Source organism: Eubalaena glacialis, chromosome 8, assembly GCF_028564815.1.
Source record: "Eubalaena glacialis isolate mEubGla1 chromosome 8, mEubGla1.1.hap2.+ XY, whole genome shotgun sequence".
NCBI lineage: Eukaryota > Metazoa > Chordata > Mammalia > Artiodactyla > Balaenidae > Eubalaena > Eubalaena glacialis.
This window is the reverse complement of record NC_083723.1, coordinates 99,352,315-99,380,185: the sequence shown is the minus strand read 5'-3', so window position 1 is coordinate 99,380,185 and position 27,871 is coordinate 99,352,315. Positions and strand designations below refer to the sequence as shown.

At 36.5% G+C, this 27,871-nt stretch overlaps 1 protein-coding gene across 2 annotated transcripts in view; it reads left to right on the top strand.

Annotated features, from left to right (window-relative positions):
- Positions 1-27,871, top strand: part of FAM3C (FAM3 metabolism regulating signaling molecule C) — a 47,039-nt gene extending 19,168 nt beyond the window's left edge. The window contains exons 4-10 of one of the 2 annotated variants that reach the window (XM_061197988.1): positions 5,632-5,661; positions 6,908-7,031; positions 17,481-17,539; positions 18,653-18,703; positions 20,876-20,960; positions 26,503-26,629; positions 27,222-27,871. In XM_061197988.1, coding sequence (XP_061053971.1) covers positions 5,632-5,661; positions 6,908-7,031; positions 17,481-17,539; positions 18,653-18,703; positions 20,876-20,960; positions 26,503-26,629; positions 27,222-27,311 — 566 coding nt within the window. In that variant the 3' untranslated portion in view covers positions 27,312-27,871. The remainder of the gene's footprint in view (positions 1-5,631; positions 5,662-6,907; positions 7,032-17,480; positions 17,540-18,652; positions 18,704-20,875; positions 20,961-26,502; positions 26,630-27,221) is intronic. The other variant, XM_061197989.1, reaches the window with a different exon arrangement.

Below are 27,871 nucleotides of genomic sequence, written 5' to 3'. Positions count from 1 at the left end.
CTGTAGGCCTCGGGCAAAGAGTCAGTGAATTACAAGTCAATGGGAAGAGATTAAACAGAGAAAAAAGGATGATCCTGGAGAGAAGGGGGCCACGGGACCATTGGTACAAATGAACAATTACTTTGGGAAAAGGCCCACTGTTTTCAGAGAGAAGAGGTTGGGTGTGGGCACAGTGTTTCCCTGGTTTGGATCTTCATCTCTAGTCTGGATGGTTTATTTGGACATTACAGGGATGTTCTTGGGTCTATTTCTTGTCTTTGATATCTGCCTATGTCACCACTGCCAGAGCAATTCTCTTAAAACTCTTGAACCTTTAGTATTTCACTGGAGAGTAAAATCTGAACTCCCTGCTAGGATGGCACTCAGTCCCCAGCCTACCTCTGCCTTCCCCACCTGTACTCCCCCTCCCTTCCTGCCCTCCCTCCCCCCGCTGGCTGTGCCCACGTGCACGTGATCTACAGACACAAACCCTGTCCTGTCCTTTCCTACCTCAGCCTTTGTTCATGCTTCCTCACCCCGAACATCTTTCTCATCTCCCCTTCATCTGCTAATCCTTCTCATTTTTCAAAACTGCATAAATGCCCCTTCTTGGGAGAAATTGTATTTTAGTCTCCCTCTTTTCCCTGTTAGAATGTTTCTCCTTTTTCTGAACTGTCCTTTATAATGCATAGTACTTATATCTCAACTTGGCCTGATTTTATTCTGCCTTACATTATAGAATTTCTTTTATTCTTTTTCATGTATTCGGCCTCCCTTACTGGAGAACGAATGTTGAGAGCAATGATATCTTAGTGACTCACCTAGCATCTAGCGCTGGGTCCTGTACATAATAAATGCTGATTGAATGGAAAATGAATATAGGTAATTGAGGATTAGCATTTTTACATGGGGAGGAAGAGTATTTTCAAAGTGGGATTCATTTAAAGCTGTATTAGTTGACAAGCCACTGGTCGTCAGCTATGAACAAGCACTGAGCTACTTTAGGATAGTCGTCTTTCTTAATTTTCATTTTGATTTTTCCTAATGTTACGAACGTGCAAGTTGTTATTGTGTATGTTTTAGCTATTTAATTTAGGCATTCTTAGGGCAGATGGTTTATTTTGTTGTCATAACTGAAGTTATGACAACTGAAGTTATGTTCTGTATCCACAAAACCTTATTGGATTCCAGTCTATTGAATTGGTGAAAATTTAATTTGTGTGGTTATTTTTAATTCTTATTTCAGAATAATTCAGCAAAGATGGAGATATCATTGTGTTTGCCATTTGTTTAGCATCTAACTTAAGTTTAACTCGACATTAAGATTGTTTCTATAATCAGTATCTTAGAGGGGCCCATGAGATTAACTATAGTTCTTTTGGTGGTGAACTTTTCCCATTTTTCAACTTGTTGATATAATAACTTACTTGATAGTTTATGTAAATTTACATTCAGGTTGATTATATAGTACTGTTTTAGAAAAATAAAACATTTCTAGAAAGGAAGAATGAAAAATTTTGCCTGCAATTAGTAGTTGAAATAACCAAAATAGATTCTGTTTTTTTTAAACAATTTTTAACAAAACTTTTATTTTAAGATAATTGTGGATTCACATGCATTTGTAAGAAATAATATGGAGAGATCCTACATACCCTTTACTCAGTTTCTCATTGGTAACGTCTTATAAAGCTACATACAGTGTCACACTAGGACATCAACATGGGTACAGTCTACCAGTCTTAGTTATGATTGTGGTTTAACATAGTGTTAGTTTTCAATATGGATACCTAACAGCTAGTAAATGTACTGAAAACAGTCCAAAATATTTTTGCAGTAAGTACTTAATATTCTCTTTAGTTGATTTATTTTTACCTTTCAGATTTAAACCACTGAAATAGTATATACATATAAATTATTTGAGACATTATTAAAAACTAAAGTACAAAGTAGTTCTATTGGATTTCTTTAGCCAGACTTGTTGAAAGACATTCACTGATAAAACCAAATGTTTATTATCGTTTCTTGAAGTGAAAAGCTGAATACATTGAAAGACATTAAGAATTAAAGCTATCAAGGTAGTTTGAGAAATGAAAGTTGCAGAAAAGGAGGGATTTTTGTGTTTGTATGTTGTGCCCATACTCTACGTGTGGAAAACATCCTGTTTTATTTATGAATATTTACCTTTTTGGCCTCCAGGTGTTAAAATTCTCAAAACTGCAGGCCAAATAGAGGGCTTTTGCTTGTGATGCATATTGGATAAAGTTTGTTTTAATCTGCAAAGTTTTTCACAAGAGGTTTTTTTTTCCTTTGAGCATCTTCTCCCCTTACTCTTACACAAATTAAATGGAGGTGATGTTATTTCTCAAAAGTCTGATGATTAAGAAACATTTACCCCAAATTTTATCCCAGTAAAGTTTTTTAAATTGAGTTGCATTGATTTATTATTTATTTATTAATATCCCTTAAGTTTTCCAATCAAACCCGTTTGACCATTTTAGAGGCTCATCCCTGGTTTTCCTTCTGTCTCCTTTTCCTCAGCCACACTCTTCCTCTGAGTGTTAGTTGATGATTAATGTCTCTAAGATTTCTCTCCTCAGCCCTCGCCTCATTTTAAGTCCTCCCTTTGTGTGGCCTCATCATTTGCCTGTTTTCCAGTTTATATCTTCATCCCAGGTCTCATTTACAGCTGGCCTCTAGACTTCTGCCTGGGTCTTCTCCAAGTGTCTTAAAATTAACAGGTCCACAGAGAGCTCAGCATCCATCCCACACCCCGTCTCCTCAGCAGATAACAAGCATCTTGAGTGAGAGATAGTGTTTTTGTTCTTTGGCTCATGTAAATGTAAATGAATGCTTCTAAAGGCAAATGTCTGAGAGGTAAACTTGATTCCTCCCTTTCCATCACGCCTCCATCTGGTCTGTTCCACAGCCTTAGTTGTTCTGAGCCTGTCTACTTCTTTCAAACCCACAGTCACTGCTTTGTTCAGGTTGCTACCCTTTTTCACCTGGATTACCTTAGCAGCGTCCTTGTCCTTGCGGACTCCTTGTCTCGAGTCTTGAATCCTCTGCAGTCTCTTCTCCACTCTGCAGTCAGAAGGATGGTTCTGAAAGCTCCCTATCCTGCTTCCTGCTCCTAGCAGGACTAGTGGTTTTTATACCTGTGATCATTAGACCTCAGACAGTCCCATTTTGTGGGGGGGGGGTGAATATAAGTCTGGGTGCTAGAATGAGATATGGCTTTGAAAACTGGCTCCGCCGATTACTAATTATGCATAGAACACATCCAGTCACTAAACCTATCTGTTCTCAGTTTCTTTCTCTTTAAAACAGAGGTGATGGGCAAATCAATAATACATGCAAAAGTACTTGATAGAGTGCCCCACATATGTGAATGAGCTGTTATATTACCCCTGTTTTGATCCCACTGTCTTCCCCATATCTGGCTATCATAAGTTGGGTATGCCAGCATTCCTGATTTGAACAATGTTCCTCCGTAAGCATCTTAACATCTGAGCCTGATGATACTTGTTCGTTTAGGTCTAAGTGAAATTGAGACTTTATTTATTTATTTTTTAATTAATTAATTATTCGTTTATTTTTGGCTGCATTGGGTCTTCATTGCTGGGCGCACGCGGGCTTTCTCTAGTTGCGGAGAGCGGGGTCTACTCTTCGTTGCGGTGCGCGGGCTTCTCATTGTGGTAGCTTCTCTTGTTGCGGAGCATGGGCCCTAGACACGCAGGCTTCAGTAGTTGTGGCACACGGGCTTAGTTGCTCGCGGCATGTGGGATCTTCCCAGACCAGGGCTCGAACCCGTGTCCCCTGCATTGGCAGGCAGATTCTTAACCACTGCACCACCAGGGAAGTCCCAAGACTTTCTGGTCTACATGCTGCTAATCACTGGTTGCTAGTCACTCTCTGGCTTTCATTTTCTCATTTACAAAAGTGAGAGCATTGGACCGAATGGTCTCTAGAATTATTTTTCCCTTTTGTGACATAATTAAGGGAAAATGATATAATTAAGGAAATTGAAAGAATGAGCCCCAGCACCCTAATTTACTAATTGATCATTTTTTTGTTTCCTTCAAGTCTTTGTCCTTATCCATGAATATTTTTAGTACTCACAGATAAAGTTTGTTTTTTGCTTTATTCCATGCATTTAACTTTTCCCATGTGACTGCATTGCATATATGACTTCAACGGTGCATAATATTCTGAGTGTTCTGTAGAGTTAATGACCTTCATTTACTTAGTCGTTTTCCTGTTTTTAAACATTTACATATTATTTTCAGCTTTAACATTCTGTTCTCCAGTTTCAGTACTGGTTTTACAGGAAATTCGCAGTTTTCTAAAATAGTACAGAACTAAAAACTAAGTGACTATTTATAGTTAAACAGCTGGCAAGCATTTATGACACTGCACGCTTATTAGCTAAATCAGGAAATGGCTATCCACAATACTATTGGCGATCTGAATTGTAATCTCCTGGGCTGGGATCAGATGTTCGTGCTTTTAAAAAACTCTAAGTGTAGATGTCCAGGTTGACATCTACTGCATTCGGGTTAAGATTTGATCAGAAAATTCTGGCTTCCTTGAACTGATAAATGATAAAACTCAGTAATGACCTTTTTTTTATTATTATTATACCTAATACATTTCTGTTTTAGGGAAATTAAAGCTTCCTACCACCACTATCCCTCCTGTGTTCTTCCCACTCCCCAAATCTCTTAGCCTAACCTCTGAGATAGATTTATGTATATTCTCCAGGACTTTATATGCATATGTACGCTACACCATACAGCAGCAACAACTTTTAAACACCCTAATAGTCACCAAGTATATATTTAAACTCATTTAAAGGGAAGTTTGAAGTACTGTATGATATCACTTATATATGGAATCTAAAAAGAACAAACTCAGAGAAACAGAAAAGAATGCTGGTTGCCAGGCATTGGGAGGGAGTGGAGTTAATGAGGAGACGTTGCTCAAAGGGTACAAACTCCCAGTTATAAGATTAACAAGTTTGGGGATTGAATGTACAACATGGTGATTATAAGCTAATAAGACTGTCATATACTTGAATGTTGCTAAAAGAGTAGATCTTAAATGTTCTCACCACAAAAAGAAAGTGGTAAGTATGTAATGGGATAGAGGTGCTAGCTACTATTATTGGGGTATAGTATTATACCACTATATGTACCGCTATCGTGGTAATCATTTTGCAGTTTATAAATGTATCATATCAAAGTGTTGTGCACCTAAACTTACACAATTTTATGTGTCAACTATATCTCGAGAAAGCTGGAAAAAAATAAAAAATGAATTTAAAAAAGTTAAGCTTGTAGAGTAACTTTCTGATTGGGATTTAAATTTATAATAACTAAAACTAAACATAAAATGTAAAGGTAAAAACAAAGTGCTCTATCAATAATAAAATAATACCCTCCGTAATTCCTCTACATAATTGTTTGTAGTGAATTATGTAGCCTAAAGTTACTGTCTCACTTTTTCTCTAAAGTGATATTCATGTTTTATGTATTGTATACTAAACAATAATTCAAACACATTTTTATAGGCCTGTTAGCTCCACACATGTTTAAAAGTGATACTTGCCAGTAGCTTTATTCTTTCTAACGAAAATAACTTTTTTTTCCTTAGCAAGGTCAGCATTGGACGCAGTTGCACGTTGTAAGTATTTCATCTCAATATTTTGCAGATGGTTTATTCTTTTTCTCTTAGGCATGTGAGAACTTATATTCAAACAATGGATATAGTTCAATGTGAGCAAAACTGATTTTAGAAATTATTAAGTTTTAAGGAAGCTATTTGATTGGACAGCTCAATATTTTGGGTATGTATTTATAATGGATATTTTGTTCCATTAGGGTTTTTTAGCTTCAGTATTATAAGTACAGAAAGTGTGTAAAAGAATTCCTAGTTAGGGGATATATGTATATGTATAGCTGATTCACTTTGTTATAAAGCAGAAACTAACACACCATTGTAAGGCAATTATACTCCAATAAAGATGTTAAAAAAAAAAAAAGAATTCCTAGTTAGAACTAGTATGTGAGCAGATATTCAGTGATGCGTCAGGCTTTTTACTGTCCATTTATTTTGCATATATGGACTGGAAATGCAAAGTAACAATTCCACACCTCCCCCATCCTGGTTTTTTTAAATAAGCTTAAAAATAATTAGATAAAATATATTTACTCTCATGAAGATCATGTTACTTGTTCCATTTATGTTCATTGTTAGCTTGTTTCCTAGGAGGTTCCGTTTTGTTTTGTTTTGAGGTTCTTTGAAACTCTCAGGAAAAAAAAAACAAAACTAGCATGTAGTTTAAGATATGTATATCTTGCAGAGTGAAGTAAGTCAGAAAGAGAAAAAGAAATACAGTATGCTAACACATATATATGGAATCTAAGGAAAAAAAAAAAAAAAAAAGGTCATGAAGAACCTAGTGGCAAGATGGGAATAAAGACACAGACCTACTAGAGAATGGACTTGAGGATATGGGGAGGGGGAGGGGTGAGATGTGACAGGGTGAGAGAGTGTCATAAACATATATACACTACCAAATGTAAAATAGATAGCTAGTGGGAAGCAGCCGCATAGCACAGGGAGATCAGCTCGGTGCTTTGTGACCACCTAGAGGGGTGGGATAGGGAGGGTGGGAGGGAGGGAGATGCAAGAGGGAAGAGATGTGGGAACATATGTATATGTATAACTGATTCACTTTGTTATAAAGCAGAAGCTAACACACCATTGTAAAGCAATTATACTTCAATAAAGATGTTTAAAAAAAAAAAAAAAGATATGTATATCTTGATGTTTTGTATAATGCCCTTTGTGGTTTGAGATATGAAACAAACTAAATACAGAGTCTGTTAACATTGTTTTCTTAAAAAAAATTTTTTTCTCTCCAAAGCTACAAAACCTCCCAGATATAAATGTGGGATCTCAAAAGCTTGCCCTGAGAAGCATTTTGCTTTTAAAATGGCAAGTGGAGCAGCTAATGTGGTAGGACCCAAAATCTGCCTGGAAGACAACATGTAAGTATTTATCAATTTGGAAGTATAACATGTGCTGTTAAATTTTAGCAAATTGAACCTGAGTTTAATGGATCCTTTGAAAATGTATTGGGCATGCTTTTACTAAAGAAAAGTGATTTCCATTTCCATTATACAATTTTTCCCCACTCATTTAAGGAGTCTTCAAGTGCTTACATTCCATATTAGAGTGACATAAGAACATAGCATTTATTCAGCTTCGTGTAAAGATGAGAGATTTCCTCTGAGTGAATTCTCTAGATCCCAACTGGTAGTCATAGACACAGGTGGCTATTTAATTTTGATTCTTAAGTAATAGGGGGAAAGTTAATTCATTTAAATTAATTAAAAGTTCAGTCCCTCAGTCACACCAGCCACATTTCAAGTGCTAATAGTCACGGACAGCTTGTGCCTACCCAACTGAACAGCACAGATAGAGAGCATTTCCATCGCTGCAAAGAAGTCCAAATAGAACCATTTTTGTCAAATAGATAGCACTGCCATAGATAATGAACACTTTATCTTACAAACCAACATCTTTCATCTTAATTGTTTGAATGCTGCTTGTTGAAGTATGAAATAACCCAGCAATAACCTCAAGTCCGTTGTGGCCCAGAACTGCTTGCCGCTAAACTGAATGGTTTCCTTTATTGAGATGCTCTACAAAGTATACTTTTTAGGGTTTTTTCAGCCTCCTACCCCAGTGTCCATTGTCACTTGATTGTGAAGTTCCTGCCTGTGAAGTTGCAAACCTTACTTTTAGTTGGTTGCTTTTAATCTGGTCTTGCCTGAAAAATTAGATATGTGAGCTTATTTAAGCTTCACATAAAATAATATATGTACCATTAATATGTAGAATAGAGTGAGGTAATTTTACAGATAGAAGGAAACGAGGCAATTTTTCCCAGCATTTTGTGTGTCTTTTATTTTTAATATAGAAACGCTAACATTTTTATCCTAACCCCCTTTTCAGTTAACCATGCATAGGTTATTTAGCCTCTTAAAATAACACTTTTCTTATAAATTAAAGGCTTGAACTAGGTGATCTTTAAGATCCCTACTCATTTCCTTTTTCCTCATGCTGATGGTAATCCATTGTTAATCCATTGTCCTCTGATGTCTCATAATAGCCTTGCTTTACTGAATTGAATTAAAAAGCACTTGGATTTTAGAAGTTAGTAGATTTTGCATTAAATAATATCCCTCGCATTACCTTAGAATGTTCCCATTCACCATTTTCACCTTGTTTGGCTAAAGGGCCCGGAAATTTGATTCTGAATAATAAGCAGAAGTCCTCTTAGAATGCCCAGCCCATGGTAGATTGTCTTTAGACACCTCTGCCCCCTTGAAGCATGAAAGTTTTAATGCAAAGAAGAAGAGATCAAACTCTAATGAACACTAGCAAGTTCTCTATTCACAGATGAGAACAGGTTAAAAAGAAGAGAGAAGCATACGTATGTAGGCAGTGGAGTCTGGTGAAATAAGTATGGGCTCAGAGCCAGAGAATTTGGTTCTAGCATAGTGGGCATGTCGTGTAGAATTTGTATTTCAATTCGTTTAACCGTAAAATTGAGACAGGCTACCTATCCATCCTCTTTTCAGGAATCATTCTGCCATTCCCATGAGAGGTTAAATAATTGATGGGATTTTACAGTTTTGCCTCAGGCCCTGAAATCTAGTCCTTGAAGAAGGACTGAATAATTGGCCAGGGATCCCTAGTGGAGAAATAGGGACAATTCACAGTCTAGTACCTTTCGCAGTATATTTTATTTCTGTATTGGAAGTTTTTCCAGGGAATTCCCTGGTGGTCCAATGGATAGGATGCCACGCTTCCACTGGCAGGGGGTGCAGGTTTGATCTCTGGTGGGGAAACTAAGATCCCGCATGCTGCGTGGCCAAAAAAAAAAAAAAAAAGAAAGAAAGAAAAGGAAAAAAAATAATAAAAGCAGATTGATACATGGCATATTCATTTGTAGCCAATGGGTAATTTGAGACATTAAAAAGCATGTTTCTAGAAAGTTTTTCCAACAAAAAATGTTAAAGAGTCTAAGTTTTCTTAGCGTCATTCATTCCATTCACTTATTCAACAAATATTTGCTGAGCACAGTCCCTGCTTTCATGGAACATACAGTCTAGTAGGGAGATGGATATTTAAGAAGTAAATGCAAATAAATAATTAGAAATTGTGGCACACGCTGCATAGAGCAGCAAGGTGTGAAGAATACTTACGGGGGCAAGTGAGGTGAGGTCGAGGTGTCCAACTTTAGATTGAGTGGGTCAAGGAATAACTTCTCTAAGACAGTGATGTTTAGTCTGAGAACTAAAGGATAAGAAGGAAGACAGCCAGGTGAAGAGTGGGGGAAGACCATTCTAGACAGAAGGAAGAGCATGCTTGAAAGCCCTAAGATGGGACAGAGCTGGAGAGAAGTAAGGGCTAGGCGAGTGGAACTTACAGGCCATGCAGGGAAAGAGATGAGATCTTTTTCTGAGTGTGCTGAGAGGTTGCTGAAGGTTTTCAAACTCTGGCATGTCATCACTTCATTTACATTGAAGAAAATGATCTGACTGCTGGGTAAAATGATTGGAGAAGTAAAGAGAGCAATTGGAGGGCGATTACCATGGCTGCCATAGCTCTTCAGTCCCACTCCCCACCCCCTCACACACACACACACACACACACACAGTTGGCAAGAGACTTTTTTTGCCTGTGTACTCACTGAAATATGTAAGTGAATACTAAAAATACCTAAGTAGAAATTCTAAGATTTTCCTACACATGCTCTGAGCATATGCAAACTCATTTTGGAGACTACTGGTCCAGATCATTGCTTCTCAGTGGGGATGATTTTCTCCCCAGGGGACACTTGTCAAGGTCTGCAAACATTTGGGGACATCAGAGCTGTGGAGGTGCTGCTTATAGAGGCCAGGGATGCTCTCAAACCTCCTACGGTGCACAGCACAGCCCTTCCACACGAATTATCAAGTCCGTAATATCATCATAGACTGAGATTTAGAAACCCCAGTACAGATAAAAGATGGTAAGATAGGGTCGTGGTCATGGTTTTAAGGACAAGTGGACGCAGTCAAGATATATCATGGAGAATAAGATGGATTTCAAACTTCTCATTAGTTAGAAATAGAAAATCCCGGGTATAAATATCAGGTGTCACACAATACAGGAATTGTAGCTCTTTTTCTTTTGTATTAGAGAACCCATAGAGTTTACTAATATTCAAGATACAGCTTTTATTTCAGGCATTTACTCGTATGATTTCGGTTTATATGAAGTTGATATTAGGAATAATACTTGACCTTTTATTATAATCTTAATGTTTGGTACAGAAATTATATGGCAGACTATTTTGAGGGATTTTTTTTTTTTCCACATTGAGAGGCAAGATAGTGTTTTGGGCTGTGAGGTCCAAAAGGTAAAATCAAGGATACTATGTAGGTACTTACATAATCATTTAAAATATAACCATTTTAAAAAAGTAAAAACCATTCTAAGGTCATGAGTGGTAAAACAAAACAGCCAGCCAGCCAGCTGGCTAGTTTTGACCCATGGGCTGTAGTTTGTTAAACCCTTCTCTAAAGGAATCATTTTAAGACATAATAGCTAGAACACGTTGGAGGTATTTGAAACAAAACTCTATTCAAAGTTGTAGAATCTATCTATAGATTGTATAATCATTTTTTTTAGCTATTTGCCTGCAGGTGTGGAGCGGTGGTGGGGTGACCTTCATATTCGTAAAGGATAAAAGAAAATATTTCAACTTGTGTTAGTAAGAGTGACTAACCTTTATACATTTAAAATCTTTAGTGGTTTGTCCTTTGCTCCCTGTATGTTTCCCCTGATAGAATTTCGTTTTTAAAACTTGATAAGCTACTGCCCTCTTGTGGGAAGCCTATGTCATAGTGCTGCTTTGTTGCCTTTATTTCTCTGCTCTCTGATAGACGCAGCCACACACTCCAAATGATCTCTCTTGGAGAAGACGCCGTGACACTTAATTATTACTCTAACAGGTTAATCATAGCTGTGGCTTCTTCATATCAGTGATGGCTACAACTCATTTCTGAAAGGAGCAGAACAAATGCATTTTGAAACTTCCCTCTTATGCAGCAGACTTGTTTGGTTCTCTTATGGCCCACCTTTCACAACTGGTCTTGCACACACATAAAAAAGGTCTGTGTTTTATTAACTACATTTAAGTTTTAGAGAACGAGTGAAATTTTGAAGACAGATATGTGACGAGTATGGGTAAATAGTTAAATGTTACTGAGCTTTTACAAATCAAATTTTTATGCTTTTCCTTTTTTAATGGATCTTGGAGTAGAGTTTTTTTTTTAACTTTTTAGTTTTGAAAAAATTACAGAAATCTCAGGCCGTTGCAAAGATAGTACAGAGAGGTCTCATGTGCTCTTCACCCATTTTTCCACGTGGTTATATCTTATGTATCAATAATTATAGTATAATATCAGAACGGACATTATCAGTTAGTATAATGTGTGTGTTTAGTTCTGTGTCATTTTATCATGTGTAGACTCATGTAACCAGTACAGCAATTAAGATACAGAATTATTCTGTCACCACAAAGACCTCTTTCATAATACCTTCTAATAGTCACCTCCACCATCACTGACCCCTGGAAACCACTAATCTGTTTATCATTTCTATCATTTTGATGTTTTGAGAATGTTATTTAAATAGAATCATACAATATGTAACCATTTGAGATTGGATTTTTTTCACTCAGGACAATGCTCTTGAAATACTGCTTCGTATTAATTTGCTCCTATTTTATTGCTGACTAATATTCTGTGGTATGGATATACCACAGTTTATCCATCACCTGTTGTCCTCAACCAGACAATTTCAGTGCTTCTAATTTTGGCTGTTATTGTTAAAGCTGCTATGAACAGCCATATACAGATTTCTGAATTTCAAATGCATCTTTATTTCTCTGTAATAGAATGCCCAGAAGCCCTGGGTTGTGTGGTAAGTGTAATGTTTAATTTTGTAAGAAATTGCCAAACATTGTACAGAGTGACTGCTCCATATTACATTCCTACCAGCAGTGCATGAGAGATCCAGTTTCTCTGTATATTTACCTGCATTTGGTATTGTCACTATTTTTTATTTTAGTTCTAATAGGTGTGTAGTGGTATCTCCATTATCTGTCCCTTATGTCTAGTGATGTTGAACATCTTTTAATGTGTTTTTTCTCCACCTGTATATTCTCTTCAGTGAAATATTTATTCATGTCTCTTGTCCATTTTCTAATTGGATTGTTCGGTTTTTTACTGCTGAGTTTTGTGTTCTTTTAATATATTCTAGATATGCATCCTATTGTCGGATATGTGGTTTGTAACTGTTTTCTCCCAGTCTGTAGCTTGTCTTTTCATTCCACTTACCAGGGTCTTTTGCAGAACCAAAGTTATTAATTTTGATAAAGTCCAATTTATCGATGTTTTTCTTTTATGGGTTATGCTTTATTGTTTATGGATTGGTGTTATGCCTAAGAACTTTACAACAAGCCCTAGGTTTCAAAGATTTTTCTCTATATTATCTTCTAAAATTTTTATAGTTTTATGTTTTATATATGAATCTATGATCCATTCTATATTAAGTTTTGAATGAAGTATGAGATTCAGGATAAGGGTCAGTTTTTTGGCCTGTGGATATCCACTTGCTTCATTACAGTTTGTTGAAATGACTGTCCTTTCTCCATTGACTTGCTTTTCCTCCTTTGCTAAAAAATAAGTTGGCCATACTTCCACTAGTACATTTCTTGGTTGCACTGGTCCACTTCTTGTTCTCTCTTTGTTCCATTGATCTATATATCTATTCCTCCACCAATACCACATGCTCTTGATTATACTAGTTATGGAATAGGTCTTGAAATGAGGTAGAGTGATGCCTCCAACTTTACTCTTTTTTTTTTTTTTCCAAAATTGTTTTTAGCTACTTTAGTTTCTTTGCCTTTGTATATGACATTTTAGAATAATCTTGCCTCTATCTACAAAAAACCTTGCTGGGATTTTGTTAGGAATTTTGTTAAAGCTATATGTTAATTTATGGAGAATTGACTATCTTTACAATGTTGAATCTTTCAGTCCATGAGTATGACATGTTTCATTTATTTATATCTTCTTTCATATCTTTCATCACCATTTTGTGGTTTTCAGCATAAGGTCCTACACATGCTTTATTAGGTTTATACCTAAGCATCCCCCCTTTTATTGAGCAATCATAGATGACATTGTGTTTTTAATTTCAGTTTCCTTGTGTTCGTTAGTATATTGACACACAATTGATTTTTATATGTTGATCTTGTATCTTGTAATGTTGCTGAATTATTACCTCCAAGAGGTATTTTTGTTTTTGTTTTTGTTTTTGTAGCTTCCTTGGGATTATCCAAACATGCAGATGACAAACATGCCATCTGCAAATAGGGACAGCTTTGTTTTCTTCCTTTCCAATCTGTATGCCTTTATTTCCTTTTCTTGGAAGTCGACTAGGACTTGCAATACTGTGTTGGGTAGTAGTGGTGAGAGCAGCCATCCTGGACTTGTTCCCAATTTTAGAGGAAAAGCTTTCAGCCTTTCACCATTGAGTATGATGTTAAGCAGTAGTTTTTTTGTAGATTTCTTTTTTTTTTTTAATCAGTGTGAGGAAGTTCCCCTCTATTACTAGTTTTCTGAGACTTTTTATCATGAACGGGTGTTGAATTTTGTCAGATGCATTTTCTGCATTGAGATGATCATGTGATTTTTCTTAAGCCTGTTAATATATAGTGGATTACATTAACTGTTCAAATAATTAACCTTTCATCCTTAGACTAAACCTGACTTAGTCATGGCTTATGATAATTTTTAAAAAATATACTGCTGAATTCCATTTACTAATGTTTTGTTAAGGATTTTTGCCTGTATTTTAATGAGGCTTATTAGTTTGTTGTTTTCTTGTAGGTTTTGGTATCATTGTAATACTGGCTTTGTAGAATAAATTGAGAAGTATACCCTTCACTTGTGTTTTTGGAAAGAGTTTGTGTAGAGTTGGTGTTACGTCTTTTTTTAAAAACATTTGGTAGACGTCTCCACTGAAACTCTCTGGGCTTTGGAGATTTTGGGGGTGGGGGGGAGTTTATAAACAAATTCAATATTTTTCATAGTTATAGGACTATTTAAATGACCTATTTCATAATGGATGAGTTGTGTTAGTTTGTACTAGCTCAGGAATTGGTCCAGTTCATCTAAGTTGTCAAATTTACGTGTGTGGAGTTGTTCATAGTATTCCTTTATTATCCTTTTGCTATCTGCAGGGTCTATAGGGACATCCCATTTCATTCTTTTTTTTAAATTTTATTTTTGGCTGCGTTGGGTCTTTGTTGCTGCACGCGGGCTTTCTCTAGTTGTGGCAAGTGGGGGCTACTCCACTGTGGTGCACAGCCTTCTCATTGTGGTGGCTTCTCTTGTTGCAGAGCACGGGCCCTAGAGCGCATGGGTTTCAGTGGTTGCAGCATGTGGGTTCAGTTGCGGCGTGCAGGCCCTAGGGTGCTTGGGCTTCAGTAGCTGTGACTCAGTAGTTGTGGCACACGGGCTTAGTTGCTCCGCGGCATGTGGGATCTTCCTGGACCAGAGATCGAACCCATGTCCCCTGCACTGGCAGGCGTGATTCTTAACCACTGTGCCACCAGGGAGGTCCCGCATTTCATTCTTGATATTGGTGATTTGTGTCTTTTTTTTCTCTGTCAGTCTTATTAAAGTTTTGTTAATTTTATTGACCTTTTCAAAGAACCAGCTTTTTGTTTCATTGATTTTTCTCTATTTTTCTCTTTTCAGTTCCCTTGATTTCTGCTCTTTTTAATTTCTTTCCTTCTGCTTGCTTTAGGTTTCTTTTTAGTTTTGTGAGATGAGAGCTTAGGTTATTAATTTGAAACTTTCTTTTTAAATGTGAGCACTTAGTGCTATAAATTCCTCAATCTCAGTACTCTTTTAGCTATGCCTCACAAATTTTAATAAGCTGTGTTTTCAATGTGTTTTTTAATTTCACTTCAGGCTTCTTTGACCCATAGATTATTTAGACGTATATTGCTTAGTTTCCAAGTGTTTGGTGATTTTCCTGTTATCTTTGATTTTGATTTCATTGTGGTCGGAGGCACATTTGGTATGAGTTCAATTCTTTTAAATTTGTTGAGGTTTACTTTATGGCCCATGATATGGTCTATCATAGTATATGCTCCATGGGTACTTGAAAAGAATGTGTATTCTGCTGTTGTTAGGTAGAATGTTCTTTAAATGTCAGTTAGACCCTGTTGGTTAATGCTGCTGTTGAGTTCTTCTATACCCTTTGTAATTTTCTGTCTATCAACTGTAGAGAGAGGGGTATTGACATGTCCGACTGTAATTGTAGATTTGTCTGTTTCTCCTGTCAGTTCTTTCTGAGTTTGCTTCACATATTTTATATCTTGATTGCTTGGTATTTTAATTGATGTTAATATAGCCACTCCTGCTTTCTTTTGTTTAAACAGCTTTATTGAGATACAACTCATATACCATACAATACATTCTTTTAAAGTATACAGCCAGTGGTTTTTAATGTATTCACAGATGTGTGCAACCATCACCACAGTCAGTTCTAGAACACTATCATACCTCAGAAAGAAATGCTGTGTCCTTTAGCTATTGCCCTCCTGTTCCATTCCCATCCCATTCTACTCCGTCTCCCCTCCCACCCCCGACCAGCCCTAAGTAACCACCAGGTTTACTTTTCTGTCTCTGTAGATTTACCTATTTTGGAAATTCTATATAGATGGTATTATATAGTATGCAGATTTTTTGTGTGATCAGCTTCTTCACTTAGAATAGTGTTTTCAAGGTTCATCCATGTTATAGCATGTATCAGTGCTTCATTCCTTTTTATGGCTGAATAATATTCAATTGTATAGATATGTCATGTTTTATCCATTCATTAGTTTGTGGACTTCTGGGTTGTTTCTACTTGTTTCTTGTAGACAGCGTGTAGTTGGGTCTTATTTTAATCCACTGTGCCAATTTCTGTTTTCATTTGATATGTTTGAACTATTTGTATTTATTATAATTATTGACATGTTAGGGCTTAAGCCTGCCATTTTATTCTTTTTTTTGAGAAAATTGTCTTCTAGTATTTGAAAACTTATTACATGATTCAACAAAAACATCACGCACATCATTGACAGACAAGGGAAGTTCCAACATATGTCTTTATTGTTCACTGTTTCAGCTTTTTCTTACTTTGTCTTACTCTTTAAATGAAATAGCATCCAACTTTTGTATTAGAATTTTACTCATTCATCACTTGCAACCATAGGTTAAACACAGATGAGTTCTATGAAAATCGCCTAACACATTCTGTGAGAATCAATGGCTAAGTTAAATTTACAATAAAGTATATATTTTATTATTTGTAAAATGTGTGCTACCGATCCTTTCTGTCAGTAAAATTTATAATAAACTTATGTCATTGGTTGGGAATGTAATTATTCACAATAGGTAAGAGATAGAAACAATCTAAATGTCTGTTGATGGATGGATAAAGAATGGATAGATAGATGTATCATATACGAATACGGTTGTGTGTGTTCACACATATGCAGCTCCCCCCTCTCCACCAACCTCAAACCAACCTCAATGATTGTTAATCATTGAACAGCACATCACTGGGAATTTTTAGAATAAAAGGTACCTACAATTTTAGTTTAATAATTCTAATTCAACAAACTGAACTGATAACAAGCAAATGTTTTATTCATACCTTCTGTTTCACAGTATTTATTATCATTATGTCATGGTCTGTGAGCTGCTAGTGGTTGATTACCGCAGAATGACATTACAAGTCTTATGGTTAGATGCAGTAATTATATGAATACAATATTCCTTCTTCTGGGTATTGAGAAATTTTGCCTTGGTAATCACTAAGAGAATGTTCACAATTAAGTTAAATTCTTCTTGCTCTCAGATTATAAAAGATTTTAGTAGCATCTCGCTTCTGTTTCATGTCACATTGGTATTGTAGAAAGTAGAAAAGAGGTTACCCTTGTTTGTTCCCTTGAGGATGGTGCAGACTATGTGCATAATGTCCACATGTTTGAAGGATTTTCTAAAATGGTATTTCATAACCTGACACACAGAGCAGCAAGAAATAGTCTAGTATTTCAGCACTAATACTTTGTAATATATATTTCTATTCATGAAATCTTATTTAAGAACATTGCTTTAAAATTATTCAACATTAGACTGTCTTCTCTGACTTGGTAGAGACCTTTCAGTCTCCACTGCAGTACGAAACAATTGTACGTATATAGAACATCCCCAACTTTTTTTTTTTTTTTTTGTCATGGATGGCTTTGTTTCTCTAATGTATGTTTATGTTCAATATCTAATTCTAAATTTGTCTTGACTTTCTCCCTTCAGTTTAATGAGTGGTGTTAAGAATAATGTTGGAAGAGGGATCAATGTTGCCTTGGTAAATGGTAAGAATAATTATTTTAGCTTATGAATGTACTCAGTGGATATTCATATGTCCCAAAGTAAAATGCACTCTAATATCAAGAGATCAGGTCAGAAAGAGCCAGGCTTGACATTAAAGCCCTCCCCGCACCCTCCCAAAGCACCAACTATAGGTCAAGACTCTGCATCTCAGTATTTATAGCATGCTTTCTTGGAAGCATCCAGCTTGCTGTCCAGTGAGTAGAGAACTTCCCATGAGATTGTCAGGATACAACCAATCTAACATTAAATTGATGAATCCTTGCTGCAGATTTTGGAATCCTAACATAATATAGATGGACATGAATGAGGGTTTGTACAATGACAGAGCGTGGTGGAGTATTGGATGGGGTGCGGGGCTGAGTGAAGAGTAGGAGTCGATTGTAATTTTTCAGTATCGTCCACACTGAATCCTGAACATCTCGAGTGTTCTTGCAAAATCACATCTGAAAATATGAACCCATGAAGTGAGACTCAACTGCATACTCGTCTTCTCTTTCTGGGACAGTCACCCTTGTAAATCTGTATAGGGTGATTATAAACCACAGCCACCTTCTCCAGTTCACGGTGTAGGTAAATATTGTTTACTTCTTTCACAAGAGATACATTTTTGTGTTTCTACTTTCTTCGTTTTCTTAGGTATAAAATGTTCTATAGGTATTTGTCTATTTAATTGAGAGCAAAAAAAATTTTTTCAAAGGGAATTAAATATTTTTTTGAAAGATGGCTTTGACGATAGAAAATAGCATGGATTCATGGTTTTTTTTTTAAAGGTTTATGTATTTTGGGGTAATTTTAAAATAAGGGAAGATGGTAACACATACAGATGAAAAATATCTAACTTCGAATGGTCTACAGTCAATAGTGAACTTCTCTTTGCTACTCTTCAGCTTACAAGATTAGTGAGAAAGTCCTATTCAAAAAATACCCTTTTAGAAAAAATTTTCAGATGCATACAGTTCAAATTTTAAGTATTTGTCATAATAATTCTTCCTCTGCTAATGAATTCACATCAGTCATTGGATAGGATCATTTGTCTTATATAGTGTAGAGTATATTGCAGTTGCATGATTTGCTATGAATTCATTCTCTTTCAGGAAAAACAGGAGATCTAATAGACACCAGATATTTTGACATGTGGGGAGGAAGTAAGTGTGAATAACATATAACTGTTCTGTTGCTGGCACTGAATCACATCAATATAATGTAGCCCATTAATGAGAAAATAATGGTACTAATTTTGTGTTAGTTCACTTTATTACTCTTTCTTTTCACTGAATGTCTAGCTGTATTTAAGTGATCAGTCATACTGCATACACTTTGCTTTTTATAAAAATTGTTGGTGATGTGTAATTAAGAGCAATAATATCACAATTGAGATTTCTAAAAATCTGAGTCCTATTTTTTGCAGGACAACTAATTCAAAGCTTTGGGCTCTTTTTGGTTTCTGCCTGAAATTTCTAAAAAAAAGAATAAGTAATTTGAAGAAGGACATAACCAGTATAAGCATTCTTAGCTGACTGAATTGATTTCTTTTCCTATGATTTTTCAGTCTCAAAACTAAGTTTATAACCAGAATTATTATTCAAGTAGATGAATATTTGAGAGAAGGAATGGAATTTCCTTTCTAGTTTACTGGACTTAGAACAATCCACAGATAATCTTCCTAATTTGGAAGTTCCTCAAGGAGCAGGTGGAAGTTAGACACCAGCATGCAGAGGGGAAGGAACTGGCACCTCGAAGAAGAATGTGCCTGAAAGAAGGAAGGCCAACACTGATTTATCTTTTGATTCTTTTCTAAGTTGAGGCTCTCCCCTGCACCTCCCCATCCTCATCCGCTTTGTATATTCCCTGGAAGCCAGCAGTTGTTAGGCTTCCTGAAATTTATCTTGTTTTCAGACCATTCAGCTTTTCTAATATTTCTTCAACTTGTAATGAGATAATGCATGTATTATTTAGTTTTTAAATGAGATCAGAAGAACTTTGCATAGCTGTCAAAACTGTGTAAACTTAAAATGTACCATCAATTTTAGATTCTAAAGGCGTAATTGGTTCTACCAAAATTTATTGCATGGAAAAACTCTTATAAAACTATTGTTGAAATCAGTCATGTGACCAGAAGCTCTGGTATTTCATCTCAGGTGGATTAACTACTGCTAAAAATACTCCTCAAATTAAGAAGAAGTTGCAATTTACTGCCATCTTTGGATTTAAATCGAAGTGATTTGTTAGCTGCTCTGTTACATTTTTTCTGAATTAAAAATGCTATTATTTTAAGATAGAGTTCAGTTAGAGAAAATCTTTGGAATCTTTGCTGTGGAAAGAAACTGAGTAGATTTGAAGGAACCCAGTTTCGAAGTAGTATTAGACTTGGGGGCTGTTAGGAAACCTGACATTGTAAGGAGTTCAAGATGTAGAATGATTTGCAGTACCTGATCAGCCTCTTTGGCATCATCAGTTTATTGTCACTGAAGTGGTGTTTAAGCCCTTATGAATCTTTATATACTAGATGAAGCAGGTAACGACTGCAGTATTTACCTTAATTAGTTTGGCTTTTAGTGATAACTAACCTACATTCCTTCCCCTAGTTTATAGTAAGTAGATATGCCCAGGAGTTTCTTTAAATCAGTGTGTGTGTGTATACAGTTGTCCCTTGTATCTGCAGGGGACTGGTTCCAGGACCCTCCACGGATAACCCATAATCTGCAGATGCTCAAGTTCCATAATTTGCCCTCCATATCTGCAGTTATGCATCCGCAGATTCAACCAAGTGTGGGTTATGTAGTACTGTAGTATTTATTGAAAAAAAAATCTGCGTATAAGTGGACTCCTGAGTTCAAACCCCTGTTGTTCAAGGGTCAGCAGTATACATATTTATATAATTTTTTAAAATTACAGATCCTTTTGTGCATTAAATAAAAGTTCTCTGTCTTCATTTTTAGAAAAGTATCTGTGCAAACAATTTGCCATGTACTCAGGGAGTCCATGAGCCTTTCTCCTGCTCCCCTAAATTTCTTACTTTAAATCATAAGTCATGCTTTAATATGACTTTACTATGGTTTTTTCATTTAGCCCCTGGAATATCAGTATAAAAAACATACAGAATGAATCAGGATTGGGAAATTTTAAGTTGATGGGAAACTTAATTTTTAACCTGTTCATAAGATTTGTCTTTCTTTTGGTTACTCTACGTTAGAAATTACTGATTTCCAAGCACTTCATTTTTTATATTACTAACTTGTAAGAGATTATCATGATGGTTACTCAGTCATTTAAAAAAAAAACAAAAAACCAATCCTCAACCCTTTCTTTTTTTTCAGATGTGGCCCCATTTATTGAGTTTCTGAAGGCCATACAAGATGGAACAATAGTCTTAATGGGAACATATGATGATGGAGCAACCAAGTATGTAAACTTAAAAATTTATGCAACTTTTCAGAGTTATAATTTATAATAATATAAGGAGTACATTTTCAATGAAAAAATTTATAATATAGAGCAAAGTAATCCAACTTCCAGATAAACACCATTAACATTTTTTTATTTTGCTTTCTTCTTTCTTGTATTTATCATGATATATTGTTGTGAAATTAGAATCACATTGTACATGAAGTTTGTTATACTCTTTTATGTTCTGTTTTTAACAACTATATAGTTTTCTCTGACAATAATATTCTTCAGTAGCATTTTTTTATGGCATTTCCCGAAGTGTGTTCCGTGAACACACTTTAAAACTGTAATGGCTCTTTTAACCTTTTATCATGTTAAGTTTCTAGGTCATTTTACCCTCCTGGTTGCATTTCTTGGGCATTCTCTAGGTGATTATTGTCTCTCTTAAAATGGTGCCCCAAGTTGGACATCGTGTTCCCAGATGTGGTCTGGCCAGTACAGGGTACAATGGAGATGCTAGCTCACCATGTTTGAGAAATTACGTCTAATATTCATGGAGACTAGTGTTGCATTCGTTTTCTTTTGGCAGTCACATCACATTTTTGGTCAACTTAAATTCTCAGATCTTCTCATTTGATCTCAGATTTTTTTTTTTTAAACCACTGCCAAGTCAGGTCTTCCTCCCCATTCAGAACTTGCTTTTGTTTAATGTGAATGAAGGACTTTATATTCATATATCCTTGTTAAATTTAATTTTGCTGTTATTGGCCCACTTGGTCTTGATTCTGACATTTGTCCTATGGGGTTTCCATGGCCCAGGCTTCGTACTCTCTCCAGAGTCATTCAGGTGTCTAAATCTAAGTCATTGACAAACATGTTTACCACAGGCAGTGTGCCACCAGCTGGAGGCCGCCTCCAAGGGATTCATCTGTTCATCACCTGCAGAAACTACTTTTCAGACAGTTTCCACTGTATCCTAATAGGCATACCATTCAGTTGCTGTTTAATTATTTTATTTTCTGAGACCATCAGATACTCACTTGAAATTCATGAACAATGCTAATTATAATACCCTGATCTACTGCCCCAAAACCTCTTCTAAATCTGAAATATATGAGATAATGTTAACTTGGCTTTATTTATTCCTGCCTCCTTCCGGCTACTCCCTCTCTTTCTCTTTTTTTTTTTTTTTTTTTTTTTAATTAATTAATTAATTTATTTTTGGCTGCGTTGGGTCTTTGTTGCTGCGCACGGGCTTTCTCTAGTTGTGGTTAGTGGGGGCTACTCTTCGTCACGGTGCGCGGGCTTCTCATTGCGGTGGCTTCTCTTGTTGCGGAGCACGGGCTCTAGGTGCGCGGGCTTCAGTAGTTGTGGCTCACGGGCTCAGTAGCTGTGGTTTGCAGGCTCTAGAGCGCAGGCTCAGTAGTTGTGGCGCACGGGCTTAGTCACTCCGCAGCATGTGGGATCTTCCCGGACCAGGGCTCGAACCCGTGTCCCCTGCATTGGCAGGCGGATTCTTAACCACTGCACCACCAGGGAAGCCCTCCCTCGCTTTCTTTTCTTCTTCTTTGTGTAATACTCACAGGAGATCCATTCTAAAATTTCTAATCCATTCTAGAATTTTGCTAGGAGTTAGAATTAGTTTTATTGGACCATTGTTTTTAAAATTTTCCTTGTCTTTTTCGAAAACTGGAATATTTAACTAACTTTTAATGTCTTAGCATCTTCATTTTCCATGATGCTTCTAAAATAACCGACACGACCTTGAAGACTTTATTAATAAGTTCCTTAAGAATTTAAGTGTGTGACATGTGTGGGCCTGGAGGCTTAAATTTATTTTAAAGCACTTAATATGGACATTCCTGAACTACTTTTCCCTTTTTATGTTGATCGAAGAGTGTTTGCCTCCCTGGAAAAGACAGTTGTGCTTTGATCTTGATACTATATCATTCTTGTGAAACAGTGGGTCCCTTCATTATTTGTACTTGGTAGCAAAAGTTCTCTCTGTGGCCTTCAGTAATTGTATGAGTCTCATCTCATTTTGAGCACTCAGGTCTTCCTGGTAGTAGCAGTATTAAAAGTTTTGTCATTAGTAACATGATTTGCCTTGTATTTTTGCACACTTCCTTTTCTCAGTTTGAACCCATCACACAATGTAAGTGGACTCAGGGAGTTCAAACCCATGTTGTTCAAGGGTCAGTTGTATCTCCAAAATTAATGCTATGTATAAATATATTAGTTACACTACACTGCCTTTTAAAGAAATGGGGCATTTTGATACCTACTGTATCAAATGCTCAAAATATTGGCTGTGTTGCATGGTTTTAAACTTCTTTTTGAAACATGAAATCATCTTTTACTTAGTTACATAAAAGATACCAAAAAGGAATAATAAAAATCCCCCAGATTCTACATAGGCAGATTAGAAAACTTTAGAAATTATTGAGAAAGTTGTCTTGTTCTAAATCTATAGTTAGATATACATAGGGACATGTGGCAGGGGTGCCCAAGACCACCCCCAGGTTTGATGATTCACTGGGAAGAGTCACAGGACCCAGCATACAGACCTGCTCACTCACTGCTATGATTTGCTACAGCAACAGGATACAAAGCAGAATCAGCAAAGGGGAACTAGCAGAGAGCAAAGTCTGGAGGAAGCCAGGATCGAGTTCCTCTCCCAAGTGGAGTGACACAGGACATGCTTAATTCCTCCAGCAACAAATTGTGACAACACTATGAAACGCTGTCCACTAGGGAAGGTTATTAGAGACTCAAGGCCCAGGGTTTTTACTGGGAGCTGGTCATGGAGGCACCCTCTGCCTTACATATCCCAAAATTCCAGACTCCCAGACAGGAAGTAGGTGTTCAGCATAAACTGTATTGTTTGTACAGTTTAGACACAGTGAACCATTCTGATCAGTTCTGTGAATGGGGGGAGCCTCCCCAAATCCAAGTTTCCAGATGCCAGCCAAGGACCCATCTTGCTATTAGGGCTTTCTAAGGCCTGTTTTATTAACCCTTTTTTGCACAGGACCTAAGGGTGTTCTCATTGAAAAGTAAGGAAAGATTAACGGGATCAAAATGCAAAGCTAAGTTTCAAGTTGCTTCTAGATCTTTGGCTAAATTGGCTTAGTTTATTCATACAGATCAAAATGATCACTTCTGAAATTTAGAAGTACAGAAGGAAAAATGACTGCCCTTCAATATATTTAATTGATGTAAAAATTTTTAGATAAGAAAAAAATTTATGTACTTCTGGCTGGGGGCCAGGCCTGCATTTGGATAACCACCTACTTTGCAAGCAGTTTTTGTGTATGAAGCAATCTCTTGGCATTTGTGAACCTAACATTCAGCTATTTATGAGCAACCCCGAAGCCTGTGAGGTGCAATTTGTGATTTTTCTGAGATGTAACTGAATCAAACCCTGAGGCTTTCCTCCAGGAGGTTGTCATTACGCTGACCAGTAAGCCTGACCTCTGTACTTCAACACCATTTGTTCTCGATAAAGCAGCAAAACTCACTGTTAGTACTGATGATGCAAGTAAAATGTTGTAATTAAGGAGCCAGAAATAAAACATTTGGATAAACTAAAGAGTAGAATATGACAGTCTGCAGATCCATGACATCCTAACACGATTTAGAAACAAGAAAACAGGGTTCAGACAGTACTTTCTGGGAATGTCCCTCTAATATACAAGTTGCTTATCAAGTGAGCAGACGAATGGAAGTGATAGCTAATTCATGTAAGGATGGGTACAGGAAACACAGCTACAGACAGACTTTGGGGAGAAAGCCAGACTCGGGTACACGTGGTTCTCTGCGAAGGTCTCAAAGTCTTCAGAGGCTGAGACTTCACTGGTCCTTTTGCACAGCCATTTCATTTATTTTTATTTCCCTTGATTATAAAGGCATCGCTTTACATAGATGAGTCTGAAAGGCTAAATATTCCAGGGCTGCCCCTGATTTTCTCACTGATTCTAGTGAACTTCCCCCAGGAGGATAGCAGTGCCCAAGCTATGGTTAAAACAGCTCCACTGCCCCACGGATGTGGTTTGTATAATTGTGGAAGGCTAATAACATATGTAGCTCTTTCCTGTTTATGAAGCTTTTTTTAACATAAAGTATCCCGTTTATCTTCAAGTAAGTTACATTAGAACTGTTGCGCCTCATGTTTCTTTCATTTATACCTTAAAGGAGCCAGCTGATATTAGCATGGGATGCTTCAAAGAAGGCTGCAGGATAAACAGGTGCCTTCCTCACTGGCCCTCCTGCTATTTTGCAGCCAATGATCCTCCACTTATTTGCAAATATAAAACTTGCCTTGCCTCAGATTTTAGAAGAACAAACCTCTCTAATTGACCTATAAATGCCATCTTTTGGGTGATACAGAGGAATTACTGGCCAGATACCTGCACAGGTGTCCCTTAGTTATCTTTTTGTGGTTTTTTTTTTTTTTTTTTTGACTCTACAACCAGCACGTATCTTCTGAATTTCTTCTCCCTTTTGAGACAGAGGAGAGATGGAGACTCACTCAACATTAGGATAAGAACCTACACAAAAGTCCTTAAAGGCATCTTTCAGTTAGCTGTTTCCCTAGCAGTTGCCTTTTGTCACTGCCCTTTCTTAGCCGCTATGTGGTTAATATTTTCATTTTTATTAAATAACCACTTGGCAGTTGTCTCTGAAGTAGAATTTATATCCCTATTCTCAAAATTCATTTTCTTTTAAATAAAACATCTGGTGTTAGAAACATCCAAATTTCTATCAGCATTTACCTTTATTCTATTCAAATGTAATTTACAAAGGGTTTAGTGGAGATTCAAAGTGATTTTTAATTTTACAAAGATGTTAGTTGCTTAAGATCTTGGATTAACCTGAATAGGCACCTGCTGACTACAGTTTCTCTTATTTATTTGATGGATGTAAATGAAAATGAATTGTTGTTGTGAAATAAAGACACCTAAAAGGTACTTCTAAATAGCATGAACTTGAAATTAATTTCTAGATTTCATGGCTTTCATCACTAAAGAATTCAAATAGGACTTCCCTGGTGGCACAATGGTTAAGAATCCACCTGCCAATGTAGGGGACTCAGGTTCGATCCCTGGTCCAGGAAGATCCCACATGCCTTGGAGCAACTAAGTCCGTGCACCGCAACTACTGAGCCTGCACTCTAGACCCTGCGAGCCACAACTACTGAAGCCCGCACGCTCTAGGGCCCAGGCTCCACAGTAAGAAAAGCCACCGCAATGAGAAGCCCACGCACCACAACGAAGCGTAGCCCCTGCTCACTGCAAGTAGAGAAAGCCCGTGCACAGCAATGAGGACCCCATGCAGCAAAAAAAAAAAAAAAAAAAAAAATTCATTAAAAAAAAAAAGAACTCAAATAGTAGGAATGTTACTCTGATAAAAAATTTTTTTTATGTTCTCTTATCTAAGCCAGCATTCTCTCATATATTTCATGGTTGTATGTTAAGTATCCTAACTGTATCAGTATTACTTAGATAACATACAGGGCACTACATTTATTGTATTATTCTTTTTCTCCCTCTTTAAGACTCAATGATGAGGCCCGGCAGCTCATTGCTGAACTGGGGAGTACATCTATTACTCATCTTGGTTTTAGAGACAACTGGGTCTTCTGTGGTGGAAAAGGCATTAAGACAAAAAGCCCTTTTGAACAGGTTAGTGTCTTAGGCTTTCATAATTAATGGACAAAAGCAGTTGTGTGAAACCATGCAGGACCTATTCCTATCCCAGTTATTTGAAACTTAGATAAAGCAGACATTAAATATGTTTATGTGTTTTTCATAGGTTCTTGGTAATCAAGTATTTGAAATCACCGTGGCACTATTTTGATTTTAAACTTAAAAATAGTCAATTCTGCATGAAATTTTTTTCCTACATGACAATGCATTGGCATATGATTAGTTTTATCTTAAGCCTTTTAGGAAGTTGGTTATTAAAGATTTTAATTGAACTTTTGTTACTGTAATCAATTAAGTTTAGAAATACTTTAGAACTTAGTAGAATGTAAACCTACTTTTGACTAACAAATGATCCTTTAAAGACCATCTGCAGTGTTTTGTTCTTTCAGCTGTTCTTTGACGGTCTGCTACTACATGCCAGACCCCAAGCGTTGCTCATTTAATATATTGAACAATAATTTATATGTTGATAGAAGTGTTACTGAAGTGAGTACGCATAAGTATGTTATTGCAGATATGCAGTTCGCTAAAGTTTTAAAAACTGTATACTATGATTGTGTTCCAACAGCACATAAAGAACAATAAGGACACAAACAAATATGAAGGATGGCCTGAAGTTGTAGAAATGGAAGGATGCATCCCCCAGAAGCAAGACTGATGTGGAGAAAATTGAAGGGAGCATACTTTCACTTGCTAATGGGAAAGCCCTAACCGAAAAACTACATGTAAATATTTTAAGAGCATGCAGCCATCTCGGTGTGTGCATGACCATTATCTCTTTTGATATCAGGATTATTTATTGCTAACGTAAATAGACATCTTTGTAAATAGTCATCATAATGAGCAAATCACTGAACCATTTCTAAGCACATCTCCCTAATGGTACAATGTTCAGACTGCGATGATAATGGCATCTTTTAATTCTAAAAGCATTACACAATGGACAACTGAACAGATTTGAAAAATGTATTGATATATATACTAGTCGCTGTGAAAAATCTGTCATGGAATAATATGGGTTTTAGGGAGGAGACTTTGTTTTCTTTTATATATATATATGGCCTTTTGATGATAATATCTTTTAAATTAAAAAGATATTGGGCTAGTTGTGTGTGTAATGTTACTTTACAGTCTGACTCCCCTGTTGTATTTCTTTTCTTAGTCTTTCTCTTTCCGTCCCAAGAAACCTAGAAATAAAATATGAAAACTTGTATCAAA